Source organism: Taurulus bubalis (genome assembly GCF_910589615.1).
Source record: "Taurulus bubalis genome assembly, chromosome: 2".
NCBI lineage: Eukaryota > Metazoa > Chordata > Actinopteri > Perciformes > Cottidae > Taurulus > Taurulus bubalis.
In genome coordinates, this window is record NC_136590.1 from 14,112,506 (window position 1) to 14,133,363 (window position 20,858).

Below are 20,858 nucleotides of genomic sequence, written 5' to 3' on the forward strand. Positions count from 1 at the left end.
ACTTTTACTTGTCTTTCCACCAGAAGATGGAGGACAGACACACTGTTTAGAACATTTTGCATGAATCTTCTCGAATTTTCTTTTTTGTTAACAGAAGAAAAAAGTGTTTCTGTCACAATGGCTTGAATTCAGGTTTTCAATGACGGGCTCCCTAATTACAGCGTAAAGAGTGCAATTATTTAATATTATGGACATTTTTGATACTGAAATGTAGGCAAAGCTGAGAAACAAACACTGGAACTATGATACTGTCATTATTAAGAGTTCCCAATACCTTTCTCCATTTCCTCCTTTGTTTTTGCTTTGGCGATGTTTGTATGATATACACATAACTCCTAGTAAACTTAAGGTCTAATAGATTTCACAACAATCTAAAGCAGAAGTTGAGGTTTGGATGAGGAAAGGTGGAAATGTAAGTGTTGAGAATCACCCCAGAAATTTCAGTTGGATATAACTGCTATCGACATTTTATATTACAATTCATTCTTGATTCAGATTTCACAGGCTGTAAATCTTTATAAAAATAGTTTCCACAAGAGTAGACCTTATAGGGCTATTTCTTTATAAGCGGACCATCGCTTTGATGATGAAACCATATATTACATTTACATTATCATGATGGTGTTGTTATAAGGGATCGTTTTAATCAGAATAATCTTTTAAGGAAATCGAGGTTTATTAACATACTGAGATATTAGTCTCTCTGCAAATAAGACAGCCATCCATCTCATCTCTGTCTGACATGCTGACATTTTAATATCAATATAGATATAAATAGAATTATTCTTAATTGGTTGGGTTAAAAAAAGAGAGACAAAAAACAGTTTTTGTAACAGACTTTGCTGTTAATGGGGCTCAATTTTGGGCAAAGGTGGAAAGCAACAAAGAACAGGATGAATATCTTGCTCCATTCAGCAATGCTAATTAAATCAAATTACCATGGGCTTACAATGTTATTGAGGTAAAGCTTCATCGCATATGAGACTTTATGCCACTATAAACTTATTTGTTTCACTTTCACTGTTATTTTGTTGAACGTTTGAGAGACAAAACAAGCGCTCATTTGGCCCGCAGGGTGTCTGTTTGGCCAGCAGGGGGCGTGTTTTCACGGTCTCCTTTGTGAACCGGAATGATATGGTTTCACCTTGGGTGCATAACGCTGTGGAGAGGCACACGTTTGGTTTTAGCTGGAAATTTGGCATTCAAATGAACGATACATGTCACTGTAGGACTGAAGCGCGTCTGACTGCTCGTCAAACAAAGGATAAACATGAAACAAGACGTCAGGATACTCTTGTTGGGGGAGCGTAAGTCACTGGCACTGACAGCTGACCACAAGCTAACGGACTAGCGTTAGCAAATATTAGCTACTGTAGCTAACTTACGAACTTCTAGCAGAATGTATCTCGGTTACTCCTGGTGGACGTTTGTGTCTGCACTAATGTATTATGTTTCCTACGAAGTGGTCACTTTCCAAACAGTTATTTCCGCTAATTTATCGCTAGCTCAGAGTAACTTTAGTTTCAAGTTGTGAACCGATAGCTAGCATTAGCTAGTAACTTAACTTATGTAGCGTAACCTAATAGTGAATTTAGCTGCTCAACAGAAGTTAGTAAACGCGATTTTTGTTTTCATCTGGTAACTGAAAGCCGCATTACACAATAAATACATGTATTGAATTGTCTTAAAAAGTGATCTATGAGTCATTGACATGTGAGCAAACTAACTTTGAAGACATTAGTTCGCTAGCTTCATGGAAGCTGCAGTTGAACCGTTGCTTTATAAACTAGCTTAACACTAACAGAGCGGTTAGTTAATGTTAACCTAACTAACATTAACTAACTTACTTATCTAAACAAAAAAATATGACCATGCTTCATTGAAAGTGACCCTTTTTCCATTAGCTCGCTTAAATCTATATAACCGCTAGATAACGGTTTAGTGTGACAGTTATCGTATCTGGATGTAAGTTATATTAATTACATATTATACAATAGTGTTAACTACATGCCATATTAACGGACAGCTCTTGAGTCCACATCGGAGCATTTATCTATGTATAACTGATAACATAACGAACATCTGGCTGACTTGCTAGCAGCTGATGTATGTACTTTTACAGGAAGTGCTATCACTTCATCACACAAGTCAAATTGGGTCCTGCAGTCTTTCTCTGGCAGCTTCTTTCGTTCATGTTGTCTCTTCCAACAGCCAAGGTGGGGAAGACGTCCCTCATCATGTCTCTGGTCGGAGAAGAGTTCCCAGAGGAGGTAAGGCTCAGTGAACCTACTCCTCTGCTGTGTTTTTGCTTAATCGCTGGAGAAAGCTCTGTCCATGAACGCTGGGATTTCATGTAGCTGACCATCTGCCTCTGATAGTCTGTGTATTCAACACTGTTTGCTATCCTTCACTAGAAAGGTTGAATCCAACGTAGGCTTTTGCAACATATTGTGACTTTTGCATGTTTGTGCTTTGTTTGACATGTTAAAACCAACCTGTTCGGCTCTGTACTATGTGGCCAGTATAGTGTTTCTGTGTGACTTTGAGCTTCTTTTAGTTTAAGTACACTTGCTGGTAAATGTACATGATTGTAGGTACACTATATATATATATATATATATATATATATATATATATATATATATATATATATATTCTATCTAATACATATGGTATAATGACTAATACATTTTGCATTACTGCCCATCTTTTCAGTTTACGTCTTAATTTTGTTAACTGAAGCCATGATTAATGCACTATGGCAAGTGTGTGTTTGTGTTATGGGAGGTAGTGGCCTGATTAAGTGATGGTCGACAATTTGTCTGTAATCTCTAAAAGGTTCCCTCCAGAGCTGAAGAGATCACCATCCCTGCTGACGTGACTCCAGAGAAGGTGCCCACACATATAGTGGACTACTCAGGTAACATCACCTAAAGGCTGACTGGTCTCCATGCTTGTTGCAAATTGTGTGTGTGTGTGTGTGTGTGTGTGTGTGTGTGTGTGTGTGTGTGTGTGTGTGTGTGTGTGCGCGTGCGCGTGCGCAAAGGTCTGAGTATCATGACTTTGAAATCTGTTTATGTCTGTCCTTAACAGAAAAAGAGCAGACCGATGAAGTCCTCAGAAATGAGATCATCAAGGTAAGTACTCCACTCATGAACTAAACACCATCCGTTTTAACAAATAAGATCAAAACCAGATGGAAAACGAAAGGATGGAAAACGATGAAAGATTAATTTGGGCTGAAATAATCTTGAGCAATGCTGTACCACCCCTGATTAAGAATTATAACTTTGAGTAATATAAACGTATGTCATTGTTTCTGTAGTTTGTCATAATTTTGACCATTTCTAGGAGGCTGACCGATGCCATTTAGGCCAGCAGCCTAATTGTCTATATCTTGTTCATAGTTGTATATCAAGCGCCATGTATTTTTCTTCAAACTCTTTTGCGCTTTGCAGCAGGCACCTGTTAGTCTATTTCTTTTTTTTTATTCTTTTGTCATATTCTGTTGGTTTTTTTGTGCAGTATCATGAAATACATTGTTATTTCTCTGCATTTTAATATACATTCATACAAGGTTTATTTAATTCTGTGAATTCCATTTTGGGCCATTTTGGGTCCCTCACAGCTGTTTCTTTCTCTAACTCACACAGGCTAATGTGGTGTGTGTGGTGTATGATGTCACCAATGAGGAAACAATAGACAAGGTAGTAACCTGCTACTAGGTTTATATTGTCTTGTACTGTAAAAGCATTCCACATACTGTATATTACAATTACTAAATGCATTTAAAATACAAATTACACTTGTTTCTGCCTCTTGTTTTTCAGATCAAAACTAAATGGATACCTTTAGTGAATGGTGAAGCAGAGAAAGGGAACAAGTATGTATGTATGTATGCTGTTGATGGGTGTGCGTTACCTGAGATCTTCTGTGCCAATAAACCTTGCACTCTTCCCTACTGTTTGCATTCAATGTTGGAAATCTGGGAATTTGTAGCAAAAAGACTTAAGAGCATCAGCAAAATGGCCCGAGACTTGGGGAGTGGGAGTACACTGCATTTGGTACACTCAGTTTAAATGACAACTGATTTACATTGTGTTTTGTATTTCAGGAATACCTGTATTTAAATAAAAAACTATGATCGTTTTTTATAGCAAGTTACCCTTTCTCCATGTGTTTACTTTAGAGTTCCCATCATCCTCGTGGGAAACAAGTCTGATCTACGCTGTGGAAGCTCAATGGAAACTATTCTTCCCATCATGAATCAGTTCTCTGAGATTGAGACTTGTGTTGAGGTGAGACGTGTCCAGTCTGCACTGCAGTCTGTATACACCTGGTAATTGTAGCATTGAAATACACACGGTTGCTTGGTTTCACACAAATATTTACACATGCACACTTTATCTAACCTTTAGATTGCTTAGATAATTGTATCTTTTTTCTCTTTCAAGTGTTCTGCAAAGAACTTGAAAAACATTTCAGAGCTGTTCTACTATGCACAGAAGGCCGTTCTTCACCCCACTGCTCCTCTTTATGACCCTGAGGACAAACAGGTCAGATATTTTTGAAAATGTGAAGTCAGCGTGTCCGTCTCTCTTAGTCCACTTATTTATATATGTGCATAAAAACGATTGGTTGAATAATAATATGATATTTGTCCCCAGCTGAAACAACTGTGTGTCCGCGCCCTTAGCAGGATATTTTACATTTCCGACCAGGACAATGACCGTATCCTCAGTGATGCTGAACTCAACTGCTTTCAGGTAACAGTTAAAACCACTTAACCTAATGTCCTCTTTGTACTTATTTGCACAAAAGCCATTTGTTTGCTATATAACAAAATGCATCTATCTTTATGTGTAGAAATCATGTTTTGGGAATCCTCTGGCACCTCAAGCCTTAGAAGATGTGAAGACAGTAGTTTGGAAGAACACCAGTGATGGGGTGCAGGACAATGGCCTGACCCTAAATGGTAACAGTCAGTCATGAATGACTACATGCAACTTTAAATAATGGTGTTGCAAGGCCACACTCAACTCATGGCCAAGTATTGTGTGTCTTCTTTTTCAGGTTTCTTGTTCCTTAATACGTTATTTATCCAGAGGGGCCGGCATGAAACCACGTGGACTATCCTCAGGAAGTTTGGTTATGACGACAACCTTGAGCTGACTGATGATTACCTTTACCCTGAGTATGTCCATGACACTGTTGCACTGTATCTGTCAACTTGGATGCACATGTTTATACTGCTGATAACTAGTATTACAACAGGCTGTATTGCAATATGATTGGAGAATATAGACCCCTGTCCATGGATTCTACATTGCCATCAATCTGAGATTTGCTGTATGTCTCCTCAGTTTCCGTTTGGCTTTATCTTTGTTATGTGTGTATGCACTAGCTGGGAATGCCCAGGTATCTAAATATCTAATTTTTATTTTTCTTCTGTTCTCAGAGTACGAGTTTCTGTCGGCTGTACCACAGAGTTTAGTTATTTAGGTCACCAGTTTCTCCAGCGGCTGTTTGACAAGTACGATGAAGTGAGTAGAAAACCTAGTTGCCTTCGGTCACAATGTCCCACTGGACTGTAAATTGTAACAGTTATTTTTTTGGAGAAATGTCATTGAAGCAATATGATTATGCATTGAATATATTAGGGGGAAGTATTTCAATTGCTGCAAAGTAAAAACTTTGTCACATTTCAATAAAAGATGGTTTCCTTGTTTTGACAAAGTGACCTGTTTTCCCCCTCAGGACAAAGACTCTGCTCTGTCACCGACAGAGCTCAGGAACCTTTTTTGCGTATGTCCTTACATACCATGGGGTGCAGAGGTCTACATGACGGTCCCAACCACAGACGAGGGCTACATCTCTAACCACGGCTACCTTTGTCAGTGGACGTAAGTATCTCACCTGTTGAGGATTTAATGTGATTGCATGCACCAGGTTTGACACTTTTGTGCAGTTCAAAGTCACATGTATGTCAATCCCTTCACATGCAGGCTCTCTGCGTACTTTGACATCCATCGTTGCCTGGAGCACCTAGGATACCTAGGCTACTCTATCCTCATGGAGCAGGAGTCACAGACTGCCGCAATCACAGGTGTGTGTGTGTGTGTGTGTGTGTGTGTGTGTGTGTGTGTTTGTGTGTGTTGTGCGTGTGTTGTGCGTGATTGTTAATTGTTGGCAAACCCAGAAAACAGCATGTAAATTAGAAAGGTTGAGACCATGTCCCTATGGAACATGGTACTACCTAGGGCATACTGTACATCCTCAACAGGAGGATTACTAGCCTTAATCCTGTCCACTGCAGCCTAATATATTTAAATAATTGTATTTGTCCTTGAGAAGAGAAGGACTAGTATTTAGTTTGTACATTTTATGTTGACACATTTCCCCCTGCATGTATAGTTTGATGTATGTAACGCTCCCCACAGATGGCATACACATTGTTCTTGTCTTTCTTGTGAGCATTAACGAAAATATAAAATGATTACTTATTACTGTTTGATAATTGAGCCAATATGAGGAGCTTTTACATGGGTGTATATTGTAGTAGTGTGCAGACATACTGTGTATGAACAAGTGGCAGTGTGAGGCCAGTTGTCAAGAAAGCTTGGAGAAGATTGGAAAGTGTGATGTAATATGTCTCACGGCTGCTGATCACACACATTCTGTTTCCGTCTCAGAGGTGAGAACCTTTTAGGTGACCCTGCTGTAGATGTCATATCGGCCCATAAACCACAGATTAACACAGATCTTTTCACAAGGGGACTCGTTGCTGGTTGTAGCATATGCCCACCTACTGTGTTTTATTGTGCTGAATGAACCTTACATTTAGTAGTATTGATGTTAATTTGTTATTGTACATTTATTTGTATCCATGCTAGCACCTCGCTCTAAGAAAAGCAATGTTGTTCTAATCAGTTGGTTATCAGACAAACACATACATGTGACATCTGACATTTTTTATTTGACCATTTGTTGTAATGAGGCATATTTTCATCTGTTAACTTGCAGCTAAGCTTTTCAAATCCTGGCTGTCCTGTGTATTTAAGCATTGTGTTCATATTGTGTGTTTCTGTTTGTTTACATGTGCAGTAACACAGAAGAAAGAGGTGGACCTGGAGAAATGCCAGACACAGCGGTCAGTGTTTCTCTGCAAGGTGATCGGACCGCAGGGGACTGGCAAGACCGCCTTTCTCCAGGCCTTCGTGGGCCGCAACGTTGTGGTATGGTACCATCTGCTAATCTGGAACTAAAACGTGAAACTTCTCCTCTTAACGTTTGATCATATGTAGTACTGTTTTCCTGTAATAGTTTTCTCTTCTGCATTCTAAAGAATAAAAGAAATTCCAGCAGTGCCTTTTCCCCTTACGCCATAAACACTGTCCAAGTCGGCAACCAGGAGAAGTACCTCATAGTAAGTGGTTCCCATCCTGATCTTAATGTTGACACTTAACCTCGGACCCTGATTAAAACCATGAGCACACTCTTCTCCTCCCTGTGCAGCTCAATGAGGTGGATGTGGAGGTAGAGTTCCTGAAGACATCAGACGCTAACTGTGATGTTGCTTGTCTCATGTATGACGCCAGTGACCCACATTCCTTTGATTATTGTGCCAGTATCTACAAGGTCAGTAACAGCACAATTACAGAACATTTAATTGATTAATTTATTGTCTCTATTAGTTTGTGCCATTGACTCCCCATCCGTGTTTGTGCTGGTATTGGCATACAGTCAGCCGAGTTAATAATGTAGTAATACAGATCACTTTGCTGCCTTTAGCAGTTTCCACCACTCATCAATTTACTACATTCCTCAATGGATTTATTTAATACGATCAAGGTGTTTACAAGAAGAAATTGTTCAAGTGGTAGAGGGAGCATTATCCATCGCTGGAGGAAGACAATGCAATGGGAAAAAGAGTACCCACACAAGAAGGACATGACACTTAACAACTACAGGAAGACATTTCCACCAATATATTAACTAGATAAACAAGTATTTCACCTTTCAAACTTTGACAGATCTGTGTCCATGTACAAGGCAGGATAAAAAGTGATTTATAATTTTTGTACAGTTTGTTTCCATTTATTGTGTCTTACAAAAAGGTTTACTTGAATTTCATTGACCGACTTGCAAACAAGGTACATTCTCTTTTCTCTCAACTGAAGTTTTCAGTCTTTTTCCCATTTCTTACCTAGCAACACTACATGGAGAGCAATATCCCATGTGTGCTGGTCGCCTCCAAGGTGGACCTTCCTGAGGTCAAGCAGTTCCACGGGATGACTCCAGCAGAGTTCTGTTACAAACACCAACTGCCTCCACCTCTGCCCTTCTCCAGCCTGTTCCTCGACTCCACCAGCAAGAACATCTACAGCCGTCTTGCCTGGGCAGCAGTATACCCGTACGTTTTAATTGGACAAACTACTGCTCTGAACTCAAACCAGACATTGAAAACCTGGAAAATATAAAGATCAGTTGCAGGAGAATATTGTTTACAATATTGAGAACAGGGATAGGATTGAGATGTAGGAAGCTAGGCATTTGTTTTGCTCATGGTTTTAGTTTTGTATTGTGTGGCTGAACCTTCAATATATTTGTTCCCTCCAATCCAGACACCGGAATGGTTCCAACCCGAACAACCCATCATTCTGGCTGAGAGTGATGTTGGGTTCGGCTGTGGTTGCAGTTCTCGGCTTTGCCATCTTCAGAGCCGTCACCAGACTGAAATGATCAGCAATGAGCTCAGCTTCTCTCTTTTTTTTTTTTTTCAGCCCGACGCGCCATTAATTAAGACAAACCATCAGAGACTAGATTCAAAGCCACCGCATTATTTTACTCTTCCCCTCAAAGGTTTCAAGGAAATTCGTTATGTCTTTGCCCCTCTTTACTTTGTCTTTCGCTCTAAGTCAGTTGATTGCAACACTCTGAAGGCGACTGGAAGCTAGTGATCATATTATACCCTAAGCTGCTGTGCCCAGCTTTTTCTGCCTTGCATTGTCCAACCAGGTTAAGTAGGAGTTAGCCTGTCGCCGCTCGGTGCGTTGCTACACCAAGAACTGTTCAGATCCAAACAGGTGCTTTGTCAAAGGGTTGGAAATGCAGCAAGATATTTCCGTCTAATCTGTATTAAATTATGTGTGAGGTGTAATTGGTGAGCTTGGGGAGTTTTTATAAACATACTGTGTTTCTTAAGCATATAGAAAAATGCCAAATTGGCTAGACTGAAGAACCAAAGTTCGGCACATGGAGAATTTTTAAGAGCAAACATCCCGACTGGCTGCTACTGAATATCTCCAATGAGCTCTTCCTTCTGACAATGCCACCTCAGATACTAGATATTCTTATCTGATTTGCCAAATAATTCCAGCTGCAATGAGTAGTCAAAGCATGTAATTTGCCCATGAGGCATATTGAAAATTAAACATTTGAATGTGTTTATCAGTAAGGCCTTCCTCCACTCATCTGCTGTGGCAGAGAGATGTGCATGAAGAAGAATGGTGGTTCGTTAATGCATCTGCAAAACGTCAGAAAACATTTTATCCTGTAAAAGGAGGCCAGGAAAACCTTAAATAACTGATCAAATTAATCTCTGCTTCTTTCTGTTCACATTGAAATGGAATTAATGTGTTTTTGATTGAGACTGAAATATGATCTGTGAATTGTTTTCTATTCATATACTCTGTGCATACACTTTGACCTTCTTACATGATCTGCCATTGCATTGTTTTCCAACATAATTCAGTCATGTTGTGTATGTTTTGTTGCTTAATTTAGCTGGGGACCTGCTGTTTTTGCAGAATACACTTCTGTGACTTTTAAAATATGGGTCTTTTTCTTACAGAAATTGAACTGATTTAGATGCTTAATAAAAGACCAGACTAGACTGGATGGGGAGATTTTACCCAAAAGACATTATTGATGAAAGACTATTGTTGTGCTTTATGTTAATATGATATAGACAGTTGGAGCTTTTTTTCAGTATTCACCTTGTTGATTCTTTGCATCTATTTTTTTTTTTACAGTTGATAAATTATGACTGAATTTTGTTTTGTTTTTACTTCAGAGACCTGACCAGATTTGCTCTAAACACGGTATTATTAATGTCTCACACACCATAGTATCTTCATCACAAAACGTGCGCGCTAAAAGTCACGGGTTTCACAGGTAGAGTATTCTGCTGTGCTGTCGAAATACATGTTGGATTACTCCATGTTGAACCAACACCAATTACATCAACATTACGCCTTGGTGAGTCTGCATTGCTCTGACCACTCAGCCTGGAGCTGTTTTACTAGGTTAGTTGGATGATACCAAGTCTGTTTTTAAAGATAATAATGAATAACAGTTTATTGATGTTCATTTTGTATGTGATCTTGACTTCCATCAGTTTGACACCAGTCTGCTTCTGGCGTCTCGCTCCAAGTCGATTCTCGGAAGACACCACGAGATGGCAGTGTTGCATGTCAGGTGAGAGGCCAAGTAGTGCGCCCTGGGTGTGTCTGCAAAGCCGCCTCCTCTCTGCAGACACACAGAGGAGTGACGTGCGAGAATAAACGGTGGGAGAAAAAAACTGCTGTTTTTGTTAACTTTGATGTTCTGTATTTGTCAGGATTTAGACTACACACAATGCGGTTTCACAGAGAATGTATCTCTTGGACTTGTTTACCACCGCCCTATCACTTTAAGTGACTGTTAGTGCAGGTTTATTTCACTTGGGAATATCTATGACACACTCATATCACGGTGTGTTGTCTGCTCCCATCCCTAGTTGGTTAAGCAGTTAAAAAGTAATTCAGCGTGCAATATTCTGCTAATTTACATGACATTAACTGGCATAGACTTACTTAAAACATGCAATCTTCCCAAGTGTCAGTATTTCGGTCCACAACAGCTGTGATTTCATGCAGCGCGCTTAACTGTCTCACATGTCTGATATATCTATAGGCGACAATGTTATTTGGCTATTACGCAGAATACGTAACAGCTTTCAAAGTCGCAGAAAAGCCCTCCGACTACTTCACCAAGCATATTACGCGTGCGTAAAATGCGCACAATAAGTTGACCCAATACATTTTGTAGAAGATGACAAAGGTTTATTGGATTGCAGTAAAACAGTCTTTAAAAGTGACTGAACACAATGGGATGTCTGTATAGTATGAGTCGAATGAACATGAGGAAATATACAGAATGGAGTTTGAATGACACCTATAGAGCCTTTAGGAAAATCTTGCTGACGTCCACTGCCTATGGTCGGTACATTGTAAAGGCTCAACAATGCTCACCATTGTCACATTTGTATTTTCAGTATGACCCCGTGCACTACCGATGACTATTCACAAGTTCAACTGTATGTACATTTTTCCTTTTCATTAAGACCCCATTCTCGCCAGTATGTATCGAAGGATCGGATAGAAATAAACAGTGTTATTAACGTCAAATAAAAAATGCTCACAATTATTTCTACAGCATCTAAGCTATAGTGCAATGGAGAGAAAACTATACTGGTAAAAACGGCATAAATTTGCATGAGAGCTTACAAAAATAATACATATACGAAAACATTTCCTTAAGTATTTACAGTGACTTTGTCTCTCTGATATTGTCCTTCTACTTCTTCTTGGCTGTCTTGGATCCCTTTTTGGGTGTCTTCGCCTTGGGCTTAGTCACCCTCCTTGCTGGTTTTGCCTTGGACTTGACCACCTTGCTTGCTTTCTTAACTGGTGCCTTTTTGGCTTTCACTGGCGTCGCCTTTTTCACGACCTTTTTCACTTTCTTTGCAGCTGCTTTCTTGGGTTTTTCCGGCGTCTTGGCAACTTTCTTGGGCTTAGCCGCCTTTTTGTGTTTGGAGGGCTTTGCTGCCTTCTTGGGTTTGGCCGGTGCCGGTGCCTTGGTGGACTTCTTGGAGTCCTCTGGTTTGGCCCACCTGAAGGATCCGGAGGCGCCGATGCCTCTGGTGTGGCGCAGGCTCCCGGCTGCCACGAGCCTCCTCAAGGCCAATTTAATCTGTACATCGGCGTTCTCGCCCACCTTGTAGTTCTTCCTCACGTACTTCTGGATGCTCTGCCGGGACGCTCCATTCCGGCTGGCGTCGTGCGCGATGGCTGCTTTGATCATCTCCGAGTATTTGGGATGAGAAGCAGCTTTCTTGGGCTTGGCTGCCTTTTTGGCTTTGGCTGGAGCTGCCGACGTCTCTGCCATGGTGATTTTTTTCTTTGGAGTTAGTTAACAACAACAAAAAGTCCAATGGGATGTAATTTCACTCGGCTCAGCTGGTACACCGGCGCGTCAGAAACAGAAATATACGCACGGCCAGAAATAAAGCGTTTCCCCACAGAAAGTCCGATTCGGTAAACAAATGCCACAGGAACTGCTGTCACAGTAAAAATGATAGAATTGTCCTCACGAAGTGACGCGTCAGTGCACCGGATCACTTAAGTGTCTTATTCCACAGGCGCCTCAGTGAGCCTATGAAGCCTATCTGCGGACGTGATTGAGAACACCAACTGCCAGCAGCTGATCTAGCGGACTCCATGGAACTGGCGCCGTCCTGTTTGTGTTTCTTCATCCTCCAACTCCTGACAAATATAAAAGCTACGGCTGAGTACTGATCCACAAAACATTATCGGCTGAAAGCAGAGACATTGGGCTTCACGTGGACACACTTTTTTCTCTTCATCCGCGCCGGCGAACAACTTTTATTCCAGGAAAACCCGCTGGAAGTAATGCGGGCTGTGAACCATTTTGCACAATTCGCATTAAATTGACCCAAACAGACGGAACCTCGGGCAAAATCTTCCAATGCATATCGAAATTGTATCTATGCTTAAGCGGATGCACGCGGTTCGGTCCAATTCCATTTCCGTTTTTGCTTTTAATACATCGATACATTTCCCCAACTAACACAGTCCGGCCATTGACTTTGAATGACGTGGTCGAGATTATTTGCTGTTAAACCTCCTATAAATGATATGTCACGATATCTAAGTTGCAGGTGACACTTGGGACGATGGTGTGGGTTTATATGGGTTGGAATACGATGGATAGGTTTGCTGTTTTTGATGATTTTTCGACAGAATTGCTTATAACTGTCGCTATGGCAGTCGCCACTCGAGGTTCATTGTCAGGAAAGTTGCCAACACCTCCAAAGATCAGGGACTCTGATACCGGGTCCAAAAATGGATCACCATATTTCGGATAGGGGTGCAAGTGGCTGCTGTGTGACCAGGTGTTTGTCCAGCTGCAAGGGGGTCTGCACCCGAAACGAAAGTCCTGTAATATAAGGCGCAGAGATGGCTTTCTTTTGTTCAGGAGCTGGCGCATCAGAGCACAGTCAATAACAGGTTTGACATGTGTCTCTCCTCATTTTTACGAGGGTCTGTGGAGCCGGTCCTAAACAACAAAAACCTCCCTTATTAAAAACTTTGATATAATTCTCCTGTATTATTTCTTACAATAATAACAGGTCTGAATGTCCCTCCCTGCAACGCCATTTTGATTCCTTAAGTCACAGCCACTGGAGTACTGCTTTTCTCCGACTTTTGTGACATGGTTATCTGAGTTATTGGACGCTATCTTTTTGTTTTTTTGTATAGATAAAAAACACAATTCTCTCCTCGTCCACACCATCCTCTGGTCCAAGGCAACACCAGGCTGTCCAAGAGGTGGTCTTACAGTGTATACGGTTGGACACTGCTTGAAGCTATGCAGGGACAACTGTTGTTTAAATAATATTATGGCCAATTAGCTTTCTTAGTTGGCATAATGTTATATAACCTACCTGTGTACTGTGTATATTGTATCTGGTAAATAGTCTGGGAAGTTACACTTGTGAGGAAAATAACAATGTCTATTCCCTTCTATCTCTACTTGTCCTAACAGTGAGTTGATGACTGAGTATTTTGTTTTTTAGGTGCGTGCGTGTTTTAAATGGAGGGTGGGTGAGTTAGTGAGCAGGCAGGGATTGAATGAGTGAAAACGAGGAGGAGGGAGGAGTGAGTGAGTGTTTTTTTTTTTCTTTCATGAGGGAGTATATGAAAGGGTGAGTTGTACGACATAGCACAAGTGCATAAAAGAGGGAGGGGGAGTAAATGGATGAGGGTGGAGGAATGAACAAGTGAATCAAGCGCGTGGTGAATGGAGTGAATACAATATTTGTGTGGCGCAAGTAAAGAATGGAGGAACACAATTAGACTGTGCATTGCGTTGCTCTATATACACATAGCTATAAATACAGTCATGTCTCCATGATAATATGAGCAACATGTCTATTGTTTGCGACTCCTTTTCGGGCCATGTGTTACACCTATAGCGTTTTGGTAATTTTGGGGTATTGGGTATTAATCCGTTGTGTTTGTCACCGTTTGTCCGGACTGATGTGTTATTTGTCTTTGGCCGCTTGTGTCCCGTTTAGGAAGCGTGGCTTGAGAAGCAGCCGCCAAACCAGACTTCTCGCCCCGGTTAGGCCACGCCCTTTATTAGACGACAGAGGGACGTCCTCTAAACCGACTGGAGCGCCCACGCCATGCCCAACGCATTTCAAAGTAATTATCAGTATAATAAAATGTTGCTTTATGACCAATGCAATAGGGCTGCCTGTTTCATAGGCGACTGATAATTAGACATTACTGGTCGTTATTCAGTGATTGGTCTTAAATTGTCCCTGCCGGAATTACCCTGCTGCTTTTTGTTTTGAGGATTAGTTTCTTTGTGGTGTGGGGAGAGCTGAGGAGATTAGTTCATTAATGTATTCGTTAATTGACAGAAATCACTTCATTTTTATGATGTATAATGTCATTCACCACTGCTGCCAGTACACTGAATATGGAATATATGAATATACACTGAATATAGCTTCCCAGGTGAATATTTGGTGTTGGCTAAGCCTGCTTGTATCATTCAAATTGCATAATTCTTAACCCAGTGCTGCTTTATTTGTCAGAAGTTGGAGAGAGTCAAGTGGGAGGTATACTACATGTATTTACAGAAGCTACACCATCCTGTCCTGAGTGAGTTAGCGTTGCATCTCTAAATTTATCCGATGCCAGTTAGTAATTTTAGCTGCCTAAAACCTTCTCAAGTCTAGTGCAGCCTCTGGCTCAAAGCATTCTGGGTAACATCACCCACAATTTCACTACTGAGGGCCTCAGTGTACTCTATATCAGGGCTGTGGATCAGTCCAAAACGGCCCAACACATGAGCACATTGTGCTTTGTTAAAAGCATTCTTTCTGAATTATTTTAATTTGACGACTCTTTGGTCGTTTACCCTGACTTTGAAAATCAGATACGGTCAAATTAAATCAGATCTTTTTTTATTTAAGCGACCTGGAGACAGGTTTAAGATTAGATCATTTATCTTTTTCCTGCTTCAAATCCTCAGGGTTTCTTTACACTTTTATAATCTCAACTCACAAACTAATATTCTGGCTAATTTCCTTCTTCTGGATCGATGATGATTTAATCCTTCTAAACCTGATGCTGTATGAACTGGAATCTATCTCCTATCTGACTGCTCGTGAGACGCCACAGGGACTCACACACGGGACCTCAGTAATCGAAACACCCACAGAACACAGAGGGTTGGGAATAGAGTTCCCTTCACGTAGATTTATTTGTAAATGCACCCGGTACCATTAGACAACAGCTCTCGTCCCTGTCCATTTACTGATTCTGTATATGTATTTTACTCCGACACATACATTTGTACATGGTATAGAGTTTATAGCTTTTTGAACTGAATATGCATCCAAATCAAGTTTCAATCAATTCAGTCAATATAATCTGATTAATTTCATAAATCATTTGGGATTATGAGAAGTATTGTTTCAGGAATGTAGATAGTTCACACTCATTTGGTGTATTCTCTCTCTCTCTCTCTCTCTCTCTCTCTCTCTCTCTCTATATATATATATATATATATATATATATATATATATATATATATATATATATATATATATATATATATATACTGTGTATATATATATATATATATATATATATATATATATATATATATATATATATATATATATATATATATATATATATATACTGTGTATATATATCATGTTGTTGCATGGCTTTGACAGATCAGATGAAGTGCACTTCAGCTGTTAACCACAATTACAGTCTCAAAACTAGATATTTGCTTGTTTGTTATAGATTACAAAAAAATATTGTGCAATTTTCCTAACATGCAAGTGTTATAGTGCTTTGAGAAAAAACTCAAACCAAAAAATACAGAACAATGCATACAGGTATAGTTTATCGACACATTTAAAAAATATAGGAAAAGTATTTGTTTTCATCTTTGAGCAGTGACCATATTTCCTGCATGCATATGTAATCAATATATCCCTGTGTGCAGTTTAAAATTGCTCGTTGGGCCCTTGAGCTGGACACCATTTAGTTCAGCTGCCCGTTGCACTGCTGCCACAGAATTTTTTTTTTTAAGTTTTGGTGATTAGACTCGCTCTAAACTAACAGCATGCCACGTTATGACAACAAGACATTGACACACTGGCGGTTCCTCAGGCCAGCTGGGGTGTGAGTGCGCTCTGTAGAGCTATTGTTGGTATATATTCGGGTTTCGACAGTTGCGACAACACTTGGATGTGGGAGCAGGTGTCAGCGGCCAAGTGCTGTGCTGACTGCTGCACAACCGCGCCAATGAAGGTCCGTCAGTTTGGCCCACAGCAAGGCTCTTTTTGTGGATGTCTTAACCCCCCTTTATCTCATTATATACAGCAGGTAACTTGTTCCACAATGTCAGCTGTCAAATCCCCTCTCACATGACAGGCTTGTCTTTTAGAGCACCTGTGGTCCGTCAGTCAAACCAGCGAAGATGACTCCAACGGCTATTTTACTGTGCCATTGTACGGAGCTGCTCCATTTAAAGATAATCTGTCCGACAGTTATTACGTTCATATTACCGGTAGTGATAAAACTAAAACGCAGAGTTGCTGCTTTCTTTCCAAGTTGTTGCACAAGTGACATGTAGACCACTAGCTATCACATCTAATTTGACGCTGATACATCACAAGAATGCTACATTTAGCCTTAATCCTGACTTTAACCCTTGCCCCTTTAATACTTGGAGACTTAGGTAGAGTACACGACTAACACATGCTGATGCAACGGGCTGCCACTAAACCAGATCCATCTATTATGTGTAGAATTAATTATAATTGTGATATTTCTTTTATTACACATATTTAAACTATCAACTGTTTTTAGTTTTTGGGACACAATGAGAAATCAGTATTTCATGAGCATTTCATTTCTTTCTTTACTTTGTGTTTTTTGCGTTAAATCTGTGCACTAAAAATAGTAAACAATGATTTAAATATTTTTTTATGGTTCTAATGCTCCCTTTATGCATTCATGTACAACATTTTCAAATGTATAAGAACAGGCCAAAGTATTTTTTTTAAAGTCCCCTCCTACTGTATGCTGGGGACTTCTGATCGTATCCCGAATTACTTGTGTTGTACACAAACATTATTACCTTAAACTTGGCTTAAACAGAATAAGCGCTGCTACACAAACAAAGCCTATAACTGTGTCAAAGAGTTGAAGTAGATAGTAATAGGTTTAAACCGTACAGTAAACTTACTCAGTAAAGACACTTGGGTATGTTATCGATCTATGACCTATATAAATATAATAACTGTCAGCACTTCTTTGGTACTCTGTGGTTTGTTAATGTGGATGTCGGCCAACAGGACTGCCCTTAAATTAGGATGCAACTGCACGTTTAGACACCAGAGGTCTCTCCAGACTTACGAGCCAGAGACGGCTCAGAAAGCCTTTGCTCAACTCAACTACTAGGGGCACTGTGACACTGGAATGACAGAAATAACAATTGATGTTTTTGGAGGCAGACTTGTCCCTGTGTGAGATGTTAATGCAGGAATGGCTCTGAAAATGAGACTTCCCTTTGAATTCAAATCATGACAGTTTTACATAAATGTTAATACACCCTTCATTATTTACACTTTCTCCTTGGCTTTCCCTTTCTCCTCTTAATTATTTCCCCTTTTCAACCTCCTTCCTCTAACTCACTGCTTCCCCTTCCTCGCTTCTTCCGTTTTATGTCCCCAAGAGATCTTCTAAGTGGAGCAGTTTGGACTAAAACTGTGTCATTCAGTGACCTGATTCATTTTTCTGCCATTTCTCCTCGTGCGGGTGATTCCCTCTATTGCACAATCACTACTGCTTGGCATTTGGCGGCTCTAGCGTGAAGCACCATCTATATTAATTCCCATGATTAGTTGAGGTTAACATGTTCCAGACATCCACCAGAACAACTTGTCTTCTTAATTTATAAAAGTTAAGGTCAGGTGAGAGAACAATGGAGCAACACTGTAATGATGTGGTCCGGCACAATGGCTATACACTGCTGAGTGGTGATTGTATTTTTCAGACTAGTCTTTATGATTGCCATCCTATGAACTCACAATCTTGTGGTCATGTCTTCAGTTCTCTTTTAACTGTATAAACTTGTATTAATTTTTCCTCCCCATCCCCGTGTTTTTCAGGGTGGTTGGTGGCTGGAATATTTCCCAGCTTTCCACTTTCCTTGGATGTCCACATCCTGATAAACCTGTGCAGCTGTTCCCTGTCGGTCCATCGCAACAACCCGTTTTATGAAGCTTTCATGAGGTAATCTATTGTTATTGCTTTCTCTGGTACAACATATATTCTTCTGGCTCAGTATATGCTTCAGTAAGGTATACTAGAATATATGTTCTTGAAGCAGTGTGCCAGTTCGGTGCATCTGTGACTAAATGTGTAAGATATTGTGGTATTGATAGTACAAGTCCCTTGACAACGAAAACAACCAAGATGATCATCATCAAGATGACAGACTGTTCCATACACTTCCACAAATTCAAAATGAGAACATCTCTTAACATCCACTACTTATGGCTGCTCTGCATTGTCATATCTTAGCTCCTAACAAAACAAAATCTCTTCCCTTAAAAGACAACTTGAGACCACCAAAATAAATCAGGATTATATAACTCCTTTTTTCGACTTGTTAGGTAGATGTACATGTACATAAGGGCAATGAAACACAAAAGGTAATTCATCCTCAACACCAGCAAGATCACAGGAGGTAAGGTATCGGTTCTTAATTAACATGCAGAGACCTCTGCCTTCTTCATAGTATTTAAAGTATGCCTGCTGGGATAGAATATTGAATTTGATTAAAAATGTATTATCTGTCATTATAAAATATTGCCTCTTACAATGTATGCATTTAATAGTACAGTATCTGTATCCTAAAATAATTCAAATTAAATGTTGGGAGGTGTACAAATCTAGACTTAGACCATCTAGATTTTAACTTTGATCAAGTACTATAAGGTTGACCCTTTTTGTATTTTTTAAATAGTTTACTGTAAAGCAGACAGCTAAAACACACCTTAGAGACCTCTAAAAGACTAGACTGAGCACCAAGGCTGAAAGGAGAACCTACCCAAGATTTTTCAAAGTTTTTAGTGTAACAGAAATGTATGATAAACAGTAATTAAATCCTGGTGGAAAGTTTAGTTTGCAACCCATCCTTCAGACTATAAAGTTAGAGGAGCTTATTGAGCACATAAACAAATCCCTACAGTTTGCATACATGCAGTTTGTTGTGTACATAAGGCGACTGCTGTATAAATTAGCCCTCATGCTAAAAACCTGGCAACGCCGGTTTATAATGAAGACACTCTGAACTCGGACCTTTGAGGCATGCATTTATAGCTCCTTACCATCCGTTTCACTGACAGAAACACAACTATCCACACAGACACTAATAAATAAACACCTGCCTTATGGACCTCAAGGTCATTAAGCTGGTGAGGAGGAGTCCAGACTGGGGTCTAATTACTATGCCTTTCTGCCTAAATGAAAGACCTTGTTATTCTCTCCTTGCTCTCGCACAGAAGCTGTGTTTTGTCTGCTGCTCTCAGGCCTCGTTAAAGAGGAACAAGCTGCCGGAGTTCGTCCTGCCGTCTGCATCCATCCAGCGGGGGTGAATGGAACATGAAGGGTTTAGTCAGGCTCAAGGGAGGCCATTCAGTTGGGGACGCTTCGGGCAGCAGAGACCGTATTTCACCGGAGGCTTATCTCGCTCTGTCAGTCATCTGGATAATGTAATTTGGTAGCGGTTTAATGGAAACAATGATACTGGATGCTGGATCCCGTGATGGGGCTGTGAGCCTATTGGCATCTTGTGCATGTATTTCAGAATGTTGTGTAACTGCATCTAGTGCAATTTTTGCTCCATCAAGGCCATTTGTGCATTTTCATATTGTCTTTCTTTATAACGGAGCCTCACTGTGTTGTGCTGATGTTACTTATTACATTACATTTCATTTAGCTCACACTTTTATCCAAAGCGACTTACATTTTTGCTCTATACACCATAGACACAGCAACGGGGAGCAATCCGGGGTTAAGTGTCTTGCTCAAGGACACATCAACATGGACTAGCGGAGCAGGGGCTCGAACCACGGTCTTTCCACTGAGCATCAGTCGCCCTACATATAGTCACTTCTACAGCTCATATAGTGTCATAATGAATTCACCCTCTTGTTCAGTTTTCGTACACATGGCAGCGCCTGGGGGTTTCTTCTTTAGAGGGTTTTCGGCTTTATTTTCTTACTGCACAGGATTTCTTTCTTTAGTTCATGCTACTTTAGTCTATAATTTTTTGAGTCGTGAGGTTACCAAGGCAACTGTTGCATCCAGTTTCACTTCACTTTAGCGGCAGTTTGCAAATTCTCTAGCAGCGACCTTATAATTAGATTTCTCTTATTCATGCTCACAACTACAGAGTCTTGGAGACAA

The 20,858-nt window shown here is 40.2% G+C and overlaps 2 protein-coding genes across 3 annotated transcripts; one reads left to right on the forward strand and one right to left on the reverse strand.

Annotated features, from left to right (window-relative positions):
- Positions 1 to 1,170: 1,170 nt before the first annotated feature.
- rhot2 (ras homolog family member T2) lies at positions 1,171 to 9,910 on the forward strand. 2 transcript variants are annotated; one of them, XM_079233440.1, is made up of 19 exons: positions 1,171 to 1,307; positions 2,212 to 2,270; positions 2,839 to 2,920; positions 3,094 to 3,137; positions 3,654 to 3,707; positions 3,831 to 3,883; positions 4,190 to 4,298; positions 4,455 to 4,556; positions 4,668 to 4,766; positions 4,867 to 4,975; positions 5,074 to 5,194; positions 5,459 to 5,543; positions 5,758 to 5,903; positions 6,006 to 6,106; positions 7,105 to 7,235; positions 7,346 to 7,426; positions 7,516 to 7,638; positions 8,211 to 8,413; positions 8,625 to 9,910. In XM_079233440.1, the coding sequence occupies exons 1-19, from the start codon at positions 1,271 to 1,273 to the stop codon at positions 8,740 to 8,742; spliced, it is 1,857 nt and encodes a 618-aa protein (XP_079089566.1). In that variant the 5' UTR covers positions 1,171 to 1,270; the 3' UTR covers positions 8,743 to 9,910. The 2 variants fall into 2 exon arrangements, with proteins under 2 accessions (XP_079089566.1, XP_079089567.1); XM_079233441.1 differs by having other exon boundaries at positions 7,105 to 7,232.
- Positions 9,911 to 11,083: 1,173 nt separating this feature from the next.
- Positions 11,084 to 12,438, reverse strand: h1-0 (H1.0 linker histone). The gene has a single exon (XM_079237691.1). The coding sequence runs from the start codon at positions 12,208 to 12,210 to the stop codon at positions 11,620 to 11,622; it is 591 nt and encodes a 196-aa protein (XP_079093817.1). The 5' UTR covers positions 12,211 to 12,438; the 3' UTR covers positions 11,084 to 11,619.
- Positions 12,439 to 20,858: the final 8,420 nt, after the last annotated feature.

Bases quoted from the DNA above. Each gene is read 5' to 3' on its own strand.
- rhot2 (XM_079233440.1), top strand. From the start codon at position 1,271: ATGAAACAAGACGTCAGGATACTCTTGTTGGGGGAGC. The intron at 4,767-4,866 runs GTAACAGTTAAA...CTTTATGTGTAG, and splicing joins CTGAACTCAACTGCTTTCAG to AAATCATGTTTTGGGAATCC. The intron at 6,107-7,104 runs GTGTGTGTGTGT...TTACATGTGCAG, and splicing joins ACAGACTGCCGCAATCACAG to TAACACAGAAGAAAGAGGTG.
- h1-0 (XM_079237691.1), bottom strand. From the start codon at position 12,210: ATGGCAGAGACGTCGGCAGCTCCAGCCAAAGCCAAAAAGGCAGCCAAG.